Source organism: Chiloscyllium punctatum, chromosome 36 (assembly GCF_047496795.1).
Source record: "Chiloscyllium punctatum isolate Juve2018m chromosome 36, sChiPun1.3, whole genome shotgun sequence".
NCBI classification, from domain to species: Eukaryota; Metazoa; Chordata; class Chondrichthyes; order Orectolobiformes; family Hemiscylliidae; genus Chiloscyllium; species Chiloscyllium punctatum.
The window spans coordinates 39,740,448-39,758,089 of NC_092774.1; the positions used below are offsets into that span (position 1 = coordinate 39,740,448).

General features: G+C 43.7%; 2 protein-coding genes and 1 long non-coding RNA gene across 4 annotated transcripts in view; 1 reads left to right on the forward strand and 2 right to left on the reverse strand.

Annotated features, from left to right (window-relative positions):
- The window catches only part of LOC140460440 (uncharacterized), a 252,860-nt gene that overhangs the window by 157,701 nt on the left and 77,517 nt on the right, over positions 1–17,642 (reverse strand). The window lies entirely within an intron of this gene.
- The window catches only part of LOC140461044 (uncharacterized), a 153,147-nt gene that overhangs the window by 60,942 nt on the left and 74,563 nt on the right, over positions 1–17,642 (reverse strand). Inside the window, 3 exon segments of the mRNA XM_072555829.1 lie at positions 5,366–5,471; positions 10,246–11,336; positions 12,329–14,262. Coding sequence (XP_072411930.1) covers positions 5,366–5,471; positions 10,246–11,336; positions 12,329–14,262 — 3,131 coding nt within the window.
- LOC140460432 (uncharacterized) lies at positions 5,294–14,675 on the forward strand. 2 transcript variants are annotated; one of them, XM_072554986.1, is made up of 2 exons: positions 5,294–5,399; positions 8,103–14,675. In XM_072554986.1, exon 2 carries the CDS (start codon positions 8,824–8,826, stop codon positions 9,538–9,540), a length of 717 nt encoding a protein of 238 aa, XP_072411087.1. In that variant the 5' UTR covers positions 5,294–5,399; positions 8,103–8,823; the 3' UTR covers positions 9,541–14,675. The 2 variants fall into 2 exon arrangements, with proteins under 2 accessions (XP_072411087.1, XP_072411088.1); XM_072554987.1 differs by lacking the exon at positions 5,294–5,399 and adding an exon at positions 5,407–5,526.

Genomic DNA, 17,642 nt, shown 5'->3' on the forward strand with positions numbered 1-17,642 from the left:
GCAGCTACTTGTAACTGCTAGCAAGCACATCTAACTTAACATATCCCTCCCGCCATGACTCAGTCTTGTGATTTTTGCAGAAACAACACTCTTCGCAAGGGCCTCTCACAGTTACTGTAAATGCATTCAATACATAAACTACTCTCAACAAAAAAAACACTTCACCCATACAACATAAAAATCCGCACTCCGTTGTTAAAAAAACAGATGAACTCACCCTTGAATATATTCAATGGGCCCCTAAATGCAGGAAGATTTCCCACTTCTAATCCCAGTTCATCTTCCAAATATACCACTTGCCTTGTTGATTGCTTGCTGCATCTGTCTGAGGACTGGTGTAGAAGAACACCTGAGGCCCCTTTGTACATCCATGCATCATTCCTGATGAAGGGCTCAGGCCTGAAATGTCGAATCTCCTGCTCCTCAGATGCTGCCTGTCCTGCTGTGCTTTTCCAGCCCCACACCTTTAGACTTTGATTCCAGCATCTGCAGGTCTCACTTTCTGCACATCGGACGCTGAGGGTTAACCTTTATAAGGGGCTTGGAGAGTCAATACCCCAGGTCTTTTCCCAGGGTAGGTGAGTGGGGAAAGGGACATGAGAGGCAACCTTTTCACACACACAGTGGTGCACGTATGGAACGAACTGCCAGAGGAAGTGATGGAGGCTGGAACAGGTACAACATTTAAAGCCCATTTTGATGGGTACACGAATAGGAAGAGTTTAGAGGGATATGGGCCATATGTGGGCAAATGAGACAAGATTAATTTAGGATATTTGGTCAGCACGGACGAGTTGGGCCAGAGGATCTGTTTCCGAGCTGTAACACTCAAATTGTGTTCGGTGAATGCAGAAGTGTGGTTGGACTTTCAGAGCAGCTTTCCAAGATGTTGCGCCCTTACTGGGAGCAAAAGAAGTTACAATGAAGTCTTTCGTTTGTGAGACAGCAACTGAGTGAGGGAGTACGTCTGAGAGTTTGGTGGAAAGTGGGAATCCATTGTACTGTGGGGAAGAAGCCCTACCCTATCCAGTCACTTCTGCTGGTGGATGAGACCAGGCCTCAACTTGAGGGGAGTAGATTTAGGACAGAGATAAGGCGGAACTGCTTTTCCTGGAAGTAGTCAACCTATGGAATTTTCTGCTCAAGGAAGCAGTAGAGGCAACTTCATTAAGTATATTCAAAACATAGTTGGATAGGTATTTGCATGGTATGGGAGTTAAGGGTAGTCGGGACAATGCAGGGAGGAGGATCTCAGACGACGGATATATCAGCCATGATCATAATGAATGATGGAGCAGGTTCGATGGGCCAAATGGCCAACTCCTACTTCTTTTACTATGAAAGTATATAACCCTGCATTTCCCATGGCTAACCCACCTAACCTTCACATGCCTGGACATTATGGGCAATTTAGCATGGCCAATCCAAATCAAGGTGAGCAATGTAGTGATGTGGAAAATGAACATCAGAGAATGATAAAAAGGGACAAGGAGAGTAAATATACCAGCAATCCAAACTGGATTCTGAAGATCACAAAACTTGAAACTAAAAACGATGTTTCTGAATGTGTGGTGCATTGTAACAAAATTGATTGCACGCATTGAAGAGAATAATTATGATCTGAGACTCCTTACAGAGGCATGGCTTCGGGATGACAAGGATTGGATGCTGAATATCGAGGTGATAGTCAAATGGGAAGCTAGGTGAAGGTAGAGGGTTGATACTGCTCATCAAAGCACTGATCTCAGGAAAGTCTGGTGTCAGCTTGGATTTCAGGTCTTGATTTCTGTCCTCTGATGTCCCTGTATCCACAGAGTAAGATATTGGTCTGTTCTGCTCTGCTGGATTTCTGCTGAAGCTTTGACCCCCCCACCCCTACACCGTCTGGAATAATAAAACATTCAATCAAGACCCAAGCCACAATCCCCCAGCCTGTCAACCATCCAGACACAGAGTGTAGTCCTAGCCGGGAATCAAACAAGAAAAACAGAACAAAATTATAAATAAATAAATGCTTGTGCTTCATGTTTGTTCATGAGGAAGTAAACCAGAAATAGGGCTCTCCCACGATTCTTACAGTGCCCAACTTGAGGCATTCTCTCAGTCTAACATCTAAATATTCATACCCAACTATGATTTACAACAATATTTACACCAGCAGAATTAAACATCTGTTATCGAGTAGATATAGGGATATACAGCATGAAATAGACTGTTCTCTGTCTCATTCACACACATATACACATATACATCCATGGGGGTGAATTTGCAGGATTATTTTTGGAGAAACATTCTAATTTTCTCAAAATATGCACAACCTGTAGGCTGTTCAATCCATGTAATATTTTGTAAATTCCACTTTGGAAATAGAACCAGTCTGATTCAAGATTGGGATACAGACAGACCCTGACTTCACAGCTTTAATGCATTGTCAGAGCTGAGATCTCACCTTTTGTTAAAAAACCTTGAGTTATTTCAAGAAGATGTCTTTCAGGAAATTCCAGGATTTACAAATGAATGATACGGCACCCCATACTAAAAGATGAAAGACTTAACAATCCAGGGTTTTTCAATATATCATTTCAGTGCACTATCATGTTTTTCCATCCATTCTGTGCCTTATGATTTTATTCTCCACAAAACCTGATGAAGGAGCCACGCTCCAAGTGCTAGTCATAGAGATGTACAGCATGGAAACAAACCCTTCGGTCCAACCCGCCCATGCCGACCAGATATCCCAACCCAATCTAATCCCACCTTCCAGCACCCGACCCATATCCCTCCAAACCCTTCCTAATCATATACCCATCCAAATGCCTCTTAAATGTTGCAATTGTACCCACCTCCACCACTTCCTCCGGCAGTTCATTCCATACATGCATAACCCTCTGCATGAAAGGTTGTCATTTAGGCCCCTTTTAAATCTTTCCCTTCTCACCCTAAACCTATGCCTTCTAGTTTTCGACTCCCCCACCCTGGGGAAAAAGACCGAGGCTATTTGCCCTATCTATGCCCCTCATGATTTTATAAACCTCTCTAAGGTCACCCCTCAGGCTCTGATGCTCCAGGGTAAAATAAATGCCCCAGCCTCCCTCTCAGTCTGTATAACTGGTTAAAGCTCCTTCCCATAGTCAGCTCACTGGGACACACACACTCATTCTGTGTAACCAGTTAAAGCTCAGTTCACTGGTGTGTTCCTCTCTGAGTGCTTCCCTGCTCACGCTGATGTCCAGTACCTTTTGAAGCAGGTCAAATGGATTTCTCCTTCCAGACTCAACCCCCCCCCCAATGATATTGAGTGAACCTGTCAGATCTTGTTATGGAATTTCTTCCAAGATTTCTGTCTGCAGATCCTCCCCTTCTGATACCCTGTTAGCAAAGTTGAAACAAGTCATCACTGTCTGTACCGAATAGAAATTCTGATTATATTGTATGTGTCTGTGTACTAACTCAGTAACACACAACTGGTATTATTGATTCAAAATGCACAGGAGACGTGAGGAGGGAGGTGTCAGGACCTGGCACACTCTGAACCCTAACAGGCTGTTCCAAGTGGTCGTGAAAACATTTCAAAATGAAGTGGATGGCCATAGAGCTGTACAGCACAGAAACAGTCCATCTCATCCATGCTCACTAGATATCCGAAATTAATCTATCCTATTTACCAACACTTGGCCCATATCCCTCGAAACCCTACCCATTCACATACCCATCCAGCTGCCTTTTAAAAATTATATTTGTGCCAGCCTCCACCACAACCTCCAGCAGCTCATTGCACACACACACACCACCCCCTGTGTGAAAAAGTACAAATCTATGCCTTCCTTATCCCCCGTTTTACCTGTACTGATCTCTTCGGGGATCTCTGAGCTTGGACAGCAAGGACCCTTTGTTTCTCTGCACTCTGTAGGGATCTACTATTTATTACTTCCTTCCTTCCCTTAATAAATTTCCCAAACTGCCTGGAGATTAAATTCCATCGTTCTACCACATTTATTAGCTGATAGATATCAGAGTGTAGCCAGAGACCATCCTCCTCCCTCTGAACAATATCACCTTTCCAGCATTTACTCCTGGACAGAAGGGGCAGAACTATCTCCAACTGAGCAGTGTGTTTGTTAGCTTATCAGCATTTCCAAATATATTAATCAAAAGTACCTCATGCTAGCTACACAATAAACCAGCGATGTTAGTTCCCATGATCTCTTTAGTTGTGCCCTTCTAGTTTTTCCTACATTCTAGTTAATGTTATTCTAATGTCACAGTTGAAGATTTAGTGCCAGCTTTTGCAACAATGGTCTTGCATTCCAGACCCTACTTAATATTTTCCCAATGTCATGATTAGATATTTATTATCAATAGTCTCAAGCAGGCTGACTCTACTAATTATTAATTAGATATTTAATGTCATGTCCCAAATATTTATTGTCCCAATCCTGTCAATCATATTTAGCAGGTGAGGCTAACTTTACTGACTCTTATCTCATCTTGCCACGGTGACCTTTCAGCCTCAACCTTACTCTGCTAATTAGTGTATGAGCTTTCCACTATCCTTTGCAACAAATTGGCAGTGGTCTCCATGCTCTAACCCTTCCCATGCTTTCATGCTCTTTATTTTCCATACTATCTAAAAATAGACTCAGAGTTGTAGAGCACAGAAACAAACCCTTTGGTCCACGCTGACCAGATGTCCGAAATTAATCTCGTGACCCAATTGCCAGCATTTCACCCCTTACCCCTCTGAATCTTTCCTATTCATAACCGCATCCAGATGCACTTTAAATAATGTAATTGCACCAGCCTCCACCACTTCCTCTGGCAGCTCATTCCATAAACATACCACCCTCTGTGCGAAAAGATTGCCACTAAGGACCCTCAGAAATCTTTCCCCTCTCACCCTAAATCTATGCCCTCCAGTTCTGGTCTCGGCGCCATGCCCCCACAACAAGGGGAAAAGACATACAAAAATTGAGCAGCCAGACAAAATGCAAAAGGAATAAAATATCGAGCCATAAGGAAAAAAAATTGTGGCTCTATCTTTTTCCCCCCATTGGTATTTGGACACTTAAAATCTATCAGTAACACCAACATCCCCGTAGAGCATACTGCGCATGTTTGCCGGTTGCAGCAACGCAGTGCGCATGCTTGCCAGTGTCAGCAATACACTGGGCATGCTCATCGCTGTATACAAAAAAAGGCGCGAGACCTTCTTTAGATTGACCAATAGGCAGCATTGGAGGACTGGAAGGAGACTGGTCCTCCTGCCAATTAGAGCAAGCCCATTGTCTGAATGCGGAAGTTGGACCATGAGCTTCTCAAGCTGCGACTCCTGATCCTCTTTGTCTGAGTAAAGATTGAGCTTTACCCAGACTGCAAATTCCTTCCTATGTCCCAGATATGTGAGTACGGCATTCTCTTGCTCCCATTCCATTTCTTTTTCATTCTGGGGTTCAGTTGTTGACTTGCAGCAACTGAAAGAAAAGAGAGTGAATCCGGGAGGGACAGACTCCGGAAACGTTGGTCCAGGTCTGTGCCTCAATTTGCAAAATAGACAGGCAGGAGGTGGAGAAGTCGACGTTTCGGGTGTAACCCTTCCTCGGGGCTGGGGCTGGGTATAGAAGCTGGAGATAAAGGGGGTGGGAGTGAAGTGGGGATAGGTCAAGACAGGTAGAGGGTACGACCTGGATGGTCAATGGGAGGAATGAATCTGGCAGGGAACGAGGAGGGAGGTTTTTTGAAATTGGAAAACTCAACGTTGAGTCCTTCAGGCTGTAGGCTGCCTGGAAGATGAGGTGTGGTCCCTCCACAGAAAGGGGGTGGGAAGGGGAATTGAAATGGGTGGTAACTGGGAGGTCTGGTCAGCTCTGTGGACCCAGCTGTGAACCGTTCCCCAAGTTTGCTCTGGCTCTCCCCAATATAGAGAGGACCACAATCAGCAAACACAGGGCAAATGCAGTACCACAATATGAAGTTATAGCCTTGGCTGTGGCAAAGAAAAACAGAAAGGAGGTGCATTGCATTGTTTAAATGGAGATGTATTTGGATGTGGAGAAAGTGAGAACTGCAGATGCTGGAGATCAGGGTCAAAAATTGTGGCACAGAAAGAGCACGGTAGGTGAGGCAGCATCTGAGGAGCAGGAGAGTTGATGTTTTGGGCACGAGCCCTTCATCTAGACTGATGTGTTGATGGGCAAAGAGACCTCAGTGTCCTCCTACTCCAGTCACTGCCAGTTGTCAGACAGGTGCAGCAAGCAATCAGCAAGGCAAGTGGTATATTAGCAAGAGGAATTGAGTTCAGAAGTGGGGGTGTCTTCCTGCAGTTAGAGGGTCATTGAATATATTCAAGGCTGAGTTCATCTGATTTTTGAACAACAAAGAAGTGGATGTTTGTGGGGGAAGGCAAGAACATGGTTTTAAGACCAGTATAGAACAGTTCCAGAGTCATACAGCACAGAAACAGACCCTTTAGTCCAATTAGTAATAGAGATGTACAGCATGGAAACAGACCCTTTGGTCGAACTCATCCATGCCGACCAGATATCCCAACCCAATGCGGTCCCACCAGTCGGCACCTGGCCAGTATCCCTTGAAAGCCTTCCCATTCATATACCCCATCCAGATGCCTTTTAAATATTGCAATTGTACTAACCTCCACCACTTCCTCTGGCAGCTCATTCCAAACATGTACCACCCTCTGTGTGAAAAAGTTGCCCCCCAGATCTCTTTTGTATCTTTCCCCTCTCACCCTAAACCTATGGCCTCTTGTTCTGGACCACCGCCCCCCCCCCCCCCCCCCCGCTATTTATCCTATCCATGCACTTCATGATTTTGTAAACCTCTATAAGGTTACTCTTTAGCCTCCAATGCTCCAGGGAAAACAACCCTAGCCACCCTATAGATCAAATCCTCCAACCCTGGCAACATTCTTGTAAATTTTTCTGAACCCTTTCAAGTTTCATAATGTCTTACCAATAGTAAGGAAATCAGAATTGCACATAATATTCCAAATGTGGCCTAATCAATGTCCTGTACAGCTACAACATAACTTCCCAAATCCTATACTCAGAGGATTAGGAAAGTTTTCAAAACCTACAAAAGACAACTGGGTAAGAATGGAGGGACAAACCAAACCTTTGAGGGTCAGCTTGGAGGCATCAAGGTCTCAGGACAGGGGGTGGGGATGAACCCAGCTATGGGCCATATGCCAGCAAATGGGACGAGATTAATTTAGGATATCTGGTCAGTACAGTTGTGTTGAGCAGAAGGGTCTGTTTCTGTGCTATATATCTCTATGACTCTGGCGTTGCACTAACGGTTTGCCACGTGAGTAGATTACTTACAGTGTGGAAACAGGCCCTTCGGCCCAACAAGTCCACACCAACCCGCCGAAGCGCAACCTACCCAGACCCACTCTCCTACATTTACCCTTTCACCTAACGCTACAGGCAATTTAGCATGGCCAATTCACCTAACCTGCACATTTTTGGACTGTGGGAGGAAACCGGAGCACCCGGAGGAAACCCACCCAGACACGGGGAGAATGTGCAAACTCCACGCAGTCAGTCGCCTGAGGTGGGAATTGAACCCGGGTCTCTGGCTCTGTGAGGCAGCAGTGCTTACCACCGTGCCGCCCCGAGTAGGTTCACTTTCTCTCTACTGTCAATGTTAATGCCTTGACGTCGCATTTTGCTCCAACCTTCCCGGGGACGATAACCATTTTGTGTCTGGTTGTTCCTAAAGAAGCTGCGTGGCAGGTTCACCCTAAATTGGCACTTTCTTTTTGCTTCCCAAAATCAGACCTGCTCACTCTCAGCAGTATCCCAGTGTTGTGAAAGATATTAGCTTTTCAGGCGGAGATATTCAAAGTTCAGAGAGATGGCAGTCTTGACGTTTTTGCTTTTCTGCTCTGTAAGATCCTGAATCAGCACCCTCAGGAGAAATTAGTTAGAGCTGAGTGAGAACAGAGGGGGAGAGAGAGTGGGATGATGCTTTCAATTATGTGGAATAACAAAAGAAAAGAATATTGCACAGAAAGTAGAATTGCTTGTTCAGAATTTCTACCCTGCACTGTCAGTGATGACCTTTGTAATCTCTTTATACAGAGTACAGTAGCGCCTCAACATACGAACGACCCCATTCATGTACAAATCGGTTTACGAACAGGATTGTACGTAAAATTTTGCTTCAACGTACATACGAAATTCAAGGTATGAACGCAAAAAGCCCATGTGCGACCACGTGGTTTCATTGTTCTGCTTTGCTACGCGCTTGTTGAACGCAAAAGCTCTCGGGCCCCGAGTGATCTCATTCAGTCCGTCTTTGGTGCGTGTGCTGTGAACAGCCGTCCAAGCATTCTTACACTATCCGAACAATGGGAAAAGTTGATTCAGTTCACTGAAACCAGGAATGGATTAAGTTTGTAATTCGAGACACGACTGTATTTGAAGATCTGAAGACGGAAGTTTCAAAATGAACAGATGAAGGCCTTATGCCCGAAACATCGACTCTCCTGCTCCTCAGATGCTGCCTGACCTGCTGTGCTTTTCCAGCACTGCACTTTTCAGCACTGACTCTCCAGTGTCTGCAGTCCTCACTCAGACGTCAATGTCTGACAGTCACTCAATCCATCGGGACTGCAACGGTTATCAACTATGATTCTGTGAGAAGGAGTAAAGCTTTTTGGTTCCTGTTTGAGTACGTTTTCAGCATCAGTAGGACTGGATGAGAGACCCTACCATTGCAGCGCACTGAGTGTGGAGCCTAAAACAGCTATACGGTCTGGAAAGAGGAATTCACAGCAGGAAGTGGCTCCACACTTCGGCCATGGAGAAACCTGAGGAATCCCACCTCTTGGAGAAACCGTGGAAGTGTGGTGACTGTGGGAAAGGCTTCCGTTTCCCATCTTCCCTGGAGATTCATCGGCGTAGTCACACCGGGCAGAAGCCGTACCTCTGCCCTGTCTGTGGGGAGGGCTTCAGACATTCCTCCACCCTGCTGACCCACCAGCGGATCCACACGGGGGAGAGGCCCCACAGCTGCCCCGAGTGCGGGAAGGCCTTTACCCAGGTCTCTGGACTGCTAAACCACCAGTGGGTCCACACGAGGGAGAGGCCCTTCAGCTGTCCCGAGTGCAGGAAGGCCTTCAGTGATTCCTCCTCTCTGCTGAGGCACCAGCGGGTCCACACGGGGGAGAGGCCCTTCAGCTGCCCCGAATGCAGGAAGGCCTTCAGCAATTCCTCTGCCCTGCTAAGGCACCAGCGGGTCCACACCGGGGAGCGGCCCTTCAGCTGCACTGAGTGCAGGAAGACTTTCAGCAATTCCTCCACCCTGCTGACTCACTGGCGGGTCCACACTGCGGAGAAGCCCTTCAGCTGCCCCGAGTGCGGGAAGGCCTTCAGCAATTCCTCCGACAGGCTGACCCACCAGCGGGTCCACACCGGCACGAGGCCATTCCCCTGCCCCGAGTGTGGGAAGGCCTTCACCCGCTCCTCCAACCTCCGGAGGCACCAGCGAGTTCATGTACAATCGCAGGGGGATTGAAGGAGCGATGGCTGAATGCCATTATTCACTGGACCATCAACCCAGTTCCCGGGACTCCCGGGTTTGAATCCCGCTGCGGCAGATGGCGCTATACAGGGTATGGGTTGAAATTGCTGAGTGAGGCAACACTTCCTCCGGGTTACGGCTGTACCAAGGATCCAGTTAGAAAGGGACATCTTGGTGCTGATCAATAGTAAAGACAGTGAGGTGGGGTGAGGGTGTAGGCTTTGTGAGTGAGTGCGCTTTGATCTTGGCTATTTATTGCACTCATCATTACACGATGGAGTGTCCATTTCGAGTTTTTACGTCGCTCGTCGACGTATAACGTTAACCCCTTTCCAGCGAAACCACAGCCAGAAGATCTAAAAAGGGACGGTTAAAAAAAAAAATGACATTGTAATGCAGAATTCCAGCAGGGCAGGATGAGCTCGGGCTTTCAACCATTGAACAGGATACCCACTCATCCTCTGTTGTGTGAGGCTTGTGATTTATTTAATTATAAACACCCAACTAAACTCCACCCTTACCTATGTGACCTAAAATTAAACAACTTTATTAATAAAAATTAAAATAAGTAAAATCTAAGATTAAAACTCGCTAAAAGCTCCTAAAACTATAACCACTAAAACCATTACAATACTTAAAATTACTAAAATTAACAAACGAAATACAATTATAAAATACTAATATTGCCGAAGTTCCTACGAGTCCATAAACATTCTCAGGAGTTCAAGAGTCAAAGATAAAGTAAGGTTTGAGATATTTCGAGCGAACGTTTTATATTTTTCTATCCCAAGGATCTTCATCAGGTCCGAGTTCTTCCCGAACCATTTTCCTCGGGCGCCCATAACAAACCCACAAAATGATACGGTTCCACTACCGGTTAAATTCCTTATCTCTTGGTCAAGATGTCCGTATTTCCTGGTCTTTTCCTCCCAAGCCTCCTCGAGGGAATTGATCTGAAAGTCTGATCTTATTGTTACATCCACCACCACGGACTGCATATCCTTTTGCAAGACAATATCTGGTATCCACAGTTTATCAGATTTGTCTCGTATCCGTGACTCGACAAAGATTGTCCATCCATACTTCCTAACGAATCCAATTAATTCCTCTACAATTCTGTTGTGCCTCTTAATTCGCATGTTCTTTACAAAGGGGCACCAACCCGAAATATGAGCAACAGTCTCAGAAGTTTCATCACACCTTCTACAATTCTTGATATTGAAAGGCCTTCCATACGTCAATGATGCCCTCGTTGGATACAGGTTAGCTCTTAACAGCAGCGAATTAATCACTTTGGACGATTTCATGTGCTGCATCCTCTGTAGCCAACTATTTGAGATGTTATCATTCTTATAATAGTGAATTCCTGCACCTTGGCAGGGGAGGGTCATCCATTTTTGCATCTCTACGGCTCTCCAATTTGCATAATTTGCACTCCCATATTCTTCCAAGCCGTCTTCGTCTTCATCGCTATTCACGACAATATCCCTTTCCTCCGATCCATAAATAATCTCTGGATTCCAGATATTTCCCATCACTCTTAGTTTACTCAACCTCCGCATTCGATCCTCCACGCTACTTCCGGCAAATTTAAATGATGCATGTAGCACCCCGTCCTCCGATCTCAGTAGCGATCCATATTTCCTCATTATCGAAATCGGGATAAATGTCGATAAGCGGTTTATGGCAAGGCCTCCATCTCGAGACTTGGCATATAAAATGCCATCTGTGATGGATTGTGGTAGGTGTAAGATCTCTTTGATCGCGTTCTTAATAATACTATCCAATTTCTTTAAATAATTCAGAGAAACCTCTGATAAAACCAGGTTATAAAATAGCCTCGGGATAAAATACGTTTTTAAAATTTCAATCTTTTGAACAGGTTTCAGGGATGAACCTTTTTAAGTTCCCTAGCCATAATTCTAGTTGATTTTCCCAGTTGGCCTTACTAATCCCCAACCAGGGGTCAATCTTGGCCCCTAAATATTTATCAGTGGTCCCTGGCTCAATAAATTGAATCTCCCGATCTTCAAATTTCCAATTAGGCTTGTCATTGTATATAAAGGACTTATTCTTGTGACTAAAGTAAAACCCTTTAGTTTTTTTAATATTAACCTCCAGTCCTGTGTTCCGACAAAATCTTTCCACTATTCTAAGATTAAATACCATACCCTCATACGTCTCACTAATTAGGGCAATATCGTCGGCAAATGCCAACGTTGCACAATGGCAACCCTTCCCACCCTCATCCAGGAATATCCCCTTTTGTTTCTCTTCAATTGTACTAATCAGCAGATCCATAATTATATTAAACAAAATCGGCGATAAAGCATCGCCCTGCTTAACCCCGCATAAAATCGGCATATTATCGGTTTTACAGTTAAAACCCTCTGTGGGTAAAATTATTTTCATAAAGATCCCTAACTAGTTGTATAAAAACTCCCGGGAACTGGAGTCTTCTAAGAGCTGTCACAATCAATTTATGTCCCACAGAGTCGAAGGCTTTGGCTAAGTCTACAAAGACTATTGCCAGATCCTTCCTCTTATATTTTGCCCCATTTATTATATTTTCTAAGATCTTGATATTCTCCTCACACCCTGGGACTCCCGTCATAAATCCTTTTTGTCTTTTATTTAAATTAATAATCTTATTCAATCTATTAGCCATAATCTTAGTAAAAATTCTTAGTAACATTGGACCAATAGTAATTGGTCTCCAGTTGTTAATATCTAATAATTCTTCCTCATTGTTACTTTTTGGGATAAGTACGGTCCTACTGACCTTCAGCTGGTCTGGTATCCTGCCCGTGGCCACCCAGATTGAGTACAGTCTTGGCAGCAGCATATTATCCTTATTAAAAATTTTAATAATGTCTCCCATTGTCATCCCATCGGGACCCGCAGCAGTCTTGATGTCCATCGCCTTAATGGCACGATCAACATCTTCTACCGCTACAGGTCCCGTTAGAATTGCAAACTGGGATTCCTCTATCTGATTATTATACTTTGCAAAACACCTCAAATTATTCTTCTCATTAACCTTTGTCAATTTACCCTTGAAATAATCTTCTAAATCTTTCTTTTCTAGAGGGCACTTGCTTCTACCCGGAGCACCCATTAGGGTTCTAGCTAAATATTGATGTTTTGTTTTAAAAAGGACCTGCATCTCTTTAAATTTTCCTTTTTTCTTACCATATCTACTTTTTGCACCACTAACCTTCTTATTCTTCCTTACTCCACTATCCTTTATTTTAACATCTGTCCATTTATTATGTTTAGTCTTATTGCTAATGTTTTCTTTACTCTTCTTCTCTATCTTATTCTCTATCTTATTATGTTTAGTCTTATTGCTAATGTTTTCTTTATTCTTCTTTTCTATCTTATTTAGGATCATCTTCATAATCTTTTCATACTCATTTTTCCCCTTTTTATTCCTACCCAGGTTCACTTCAATTAAATTAAGTAGTTCATCCACTGATCCCTCCGGGCAATCCAAATTATTAATATCATTATGAATACTATCTATCCCTTCTTGTAACCTATCCACAATCTCATTATTTTCCTCTTCTTCCTCATCCACATTACTATTCGACAATATCTCATCATCTACTTCAATCTTTTTATCATTCTTTTTAGTTTTAGTTTTCTTGGTTAACAGATGCCTTTTATCTGAGATTTGCTTTGCAGTCTTTGATCCTAACCTTTCCGCAATCAATTTATTAATATTCCTACTGCCGGCAAATTCTAACTCTAATTTTAGCAACATATCCACTTCCTCAGCTGACCACAGACCCTTCCTATTGCTCTCCTTACTAACATCTTTCTTCCTACCCTCACTGCTCTTTATCTTCCTCTTCTCATTCCTCAAACTAGGGTGTGCATGCCGCTCATGCTGCCCAAGGCCTCTGGCTGTACTAAATCTTAAAGGACATAAATCACATAAATACTTCTTCAATTCCATCTCCAAATTATTGCTACCACTATTCTCACTAGCACCGACCTCAACATTTAAATTATCAATAACCCCCTTGGTACACTTTGAGAAGTGACAAGCCACTGCCTGGTAGCTCCCTTCCCAGCTACACTTACTGCACCTTATCCTAATGGCCTTTATCCCTTTGCATATTTTAAGATGTTTCCTAAAACCCCCCGTTGTGTTATAAATATTCTTACAATATTTACACTTAAAATCATCTATGGGGTAGTTAATAATTACTTCTAGTTCCTCAGGTTTCTCTGCAATTATTGGATGGATAATCCTTTCATCCCCTTTCTCATCCTCGCTCTCCGGAACTCCGCTACAATTAAAATTAAAGGGCCCTTTAAAATTCGAATTAAAAATTGTCCAGCTCTTAAGTGGACTACGCTGTAGAGGGGCCTTCTCTCTCAGCCTATCCATTCGAATTTCCGCAGTACTGTTCTGGGCACTGTTAACGGTGTCCCCGTGCCTGCCCGAGGACAACCTAGCCGGAACAAATCGTAAAGTCTCGTCCGTCTGTGTCTGGGTAGAGACGGATTGAACAGTTCGGGTTTGGCTGGCACATTTTGCGCACGGAGCCGCCAATAACCACCGTGCGGGGCGGTTGTTTACCCGGTCTCCCACCCAACCGGATATTCTGGAATCAGCCATACACGCCTTGACCAGATTTAGTTTCTCACAGACCGAAAGGTCACCAGCCGTCTCGTATCTTTCACAGGAAGGTCGTATTAGCCGGCCTACTCCGAATAACGCTCTAACAACGGTAAAACGATAAAACCGCCCGTGGCGCAAAGTACAGGCAAAACCAGGTAAAACCAAAGATAACCAGAGATAAAACAATGGTAAAACACTGATAAAACCCGAACCAAAACGCCAACAAACAGCTTAAAATCGCCACCGTCAAGAGCCTCCTCGTTTTGGTCGTTACCAGGGGGAACCACGTGGAGGTTCGACCTACTTTGCAGTTGATAAATACGTAAAAACAACTGCAAAGGTGACTACGCAGGCAGTGGTCTGAGACCAAAACCAAAACACACTGTAGTCACATCCCCCCGTTTAAAAAGCAGCTGCTTTTTCTCTGCTTTTTTTTGCTGAGGGGGATTTGAAGCTGTAACAAAGTTGAGTCACAATAAAGGTTAAGTGAACTTAACGCCGAGCTCAGACTCTCATTGAAGGCTTTGAGCTCCGAGACGTTTTTGTTTTAAACCTACTCATTTCTTTCAGCCTCCTGCACTATGTCGTGTATCAGATGGATCAGTGAATGAGCAGCCAGTATCGTGAGAAATTGTCAATTTTTCAGGACTGCAGAGTGTGTCGTTTCATCGGCGTTGTAAGGTTACCTGGCAGCATCGGGTGGTGTGGGCTGTGTTCACCAGAAACGATGTGGAGGAGCCAATGTTGGACTGGGCTGGATAAAGTTAAAAATCACACAACACCAGGTTATAGTCCAACAGGTTTATTTGGAAGTATGAACTTTTGGAGCGCCGCTCCTTCATCATGTAACTGTGGAGCAGAATCATAGGACACAGATTTTATAGCAAAAGATCACAGTGTCATGCAACTGAAATGACATATTAAAAACCAAGATTGCTGTTAAGTCTTTCACCTTTTAGACTGAGTTGCAGGTTTCAGTTCATTAATCTGTGAATCCCAGAACTACCATTAATTCACGTTCTCGAGATGACTAAAGGTCTTTTTTTAAAAAAGTGACACCTCAGCCCAGACAATGCATTAAAGGTGTGAGGTTCGAGTCTGTCAGTAACCCAATCTTGAATCAGACTGGTTCTCATTCCAAAGTAGGAATTTATAAAATATTACACGGATTGACTGCCTGCAGTTTGTGCACTTTGTGAGCAAAGTAGAATGTATCTGCAAACATAATTCTGCCAATACAAGTTTGCCCACAAAGTGATGTGTGAATGTGTGCATGTAAGTGTGTGCGCGCATGCTTGGTAAAGTGAGAGTGTGATGGAGTATATGCCTGTGAGTGTGTTGGGGGTGTATGTGTGGGTGTCTGAGAGAGCACGTGTGTATGAGTGAGGTATTAATAAAAGCAAGGCTTGCATTTTGCTAAAACAAGGAAGGGCAGGACTTTGTACAGATTTTGGTAGGGCCCTGTGTCGTGCTGTAAAAGAGAGACATGATGGGGTTCAGGTTCACAGTTCTTTGAAAGTTGCATCGCTGCTAGACAGGGTGGTCAAGAAGGCATTTAGCAAACTTGCCTTCATTGTTCACACCATTGAGTAGAGGGGTTGGGACATCATGTTGAGGTTGTACAGGATGTTGGTGAAGCCACTTTCAGAGTACTGAGTATGCTTCTAGTGTCCCTGTAATAGGAAGAATTCTATTACAGAGTGTTCAGCAAAGATTTACCAGGATGTTGCCAAGACTGGAGGGTTTGAGTTATAAGGAGAGGCTGGGACTTTATTCACTGGAGCACAGGAAATTGAGGGGTGACATCATTGAGATTGATAAAATCATGAGGAGTGGAGGTAAGGTGTACACCAAAGGGCTCTTCCTTCGCGTAGGGGAGCTCAAGACTAGGGGGCATATTTCTTTAAAGTGAGAGGAGAGAGATTTAAAGGGAACCTGAGGGGCAACGTTTTGGCAGAGGGTGGTTTGCATGTGGAATGAACTTGGATGAGGATGTGGTAGATGCAGATGAAGTTACAAATTTTAAATGACATTTGGATGAGTACATGAATAGAAAGGTTTAGAGGGACATGGGCCAAACGCAGGCAAGTGGGACAAGCTTAGTTTGGGAATCCTGACTGAGTGATCTTATTGAAACCAGTAGAATTCTGAAAGGGGCTTGACAGGATAGATGCAGATAAAATGCTCCTTTGTGGGGAGGGTCATAGAATCCCAACAATGTGGAAGCAGGCCATTCAGCCCATCTATTCCACATTATCCCTCAGAAGAGCATCTCGCTCACATCCATCCCATGGCCAATCCACCCGAAGTTTCACGTTCCTTGTCACTAAGGATAATTTAGCACAGCCTATCCACCCTAACCTCTACACCCTAATCTATAAATTACCTTCTCAAAAATGTCATTTAAATGTAGAATTTTTCTCTAAGAACAATGTCAGTCCTGACTCAACATTCGGGCGCAGACAGAATTCACACTTTTTGTTAGAAAAGCTCTGCATTTGAATGACGTTCTTGAGAAGGTAACAAAAAACAAGTTCTGGGATTAACAAATCAAAGAGCAGAAACCTATTCTAAAGGTGAAAGATTTAATCTAAAATTGTTTGATGTGTCACATTTCCATGACGCTAGACTCCTTTGAATATAAATTGTGATCATGATCTCATTCTCCACAACCACCTGATGAAGGAGCAGCGCTCCGAAAGCTAGTGCTTCCAAACAAACCTGTTGGATTATAACTTGGTGTTGTGTGATTTTTGACTTTGTCCATGGGAAACACAAGAGTTGTGGAACTGTTCTTATTTTGTGATCTATTCCACGTGAAATTTCTCCTCTGTGCAGACACGGGTGAACAGTTTGTTTTTGTGCATTGTGTGAGATCAGGCGAGCAGCTTTTAAATCCTTATGTCAAGCAGCAGAAGTAAACTGTTGATCAGCAATTGTTTTCCGAGAGTGGTACTTCCAGCTCTGGGAATCCTGTTGCATCAACAGAGAGAGGTGGAGGATGTCACATCTAAAGAGTAGACAGAAAAGTTATTTCGCTTGTTCAGTCAGTTGAGTTGGTTCTGCACTCAGATGAGACTGGATACTGCTTTTACAGGATCAGAATTCACCTGCTTATTTTCTTAACAATTAAACCATCCCACGGCCATTCCAACCCCCCTTTTTAAAAATGACTGCACTGTTTCCAATACGGTCGTGCTTTCTAAGTATTACCACGTATTTTTAATTATGTACAATGTCTCTTTAGATTTCAATGTACCTTTTTAAATATAAAAATGCCCCTTTACATGTAGCTCACCCTTTAAATGTGTTATGTTCCCCTCAGCGCAATCTCACTCCTCGATAATGTATATTTACCCCTTTAGATATCAGTATGTCTCTTAAAGGGGTACTTCTGCTTAAAAATAGGGCAACGTTTCTTCGAAATGTAGATTCACTTAGATATAACTGCGTCACTTTACAT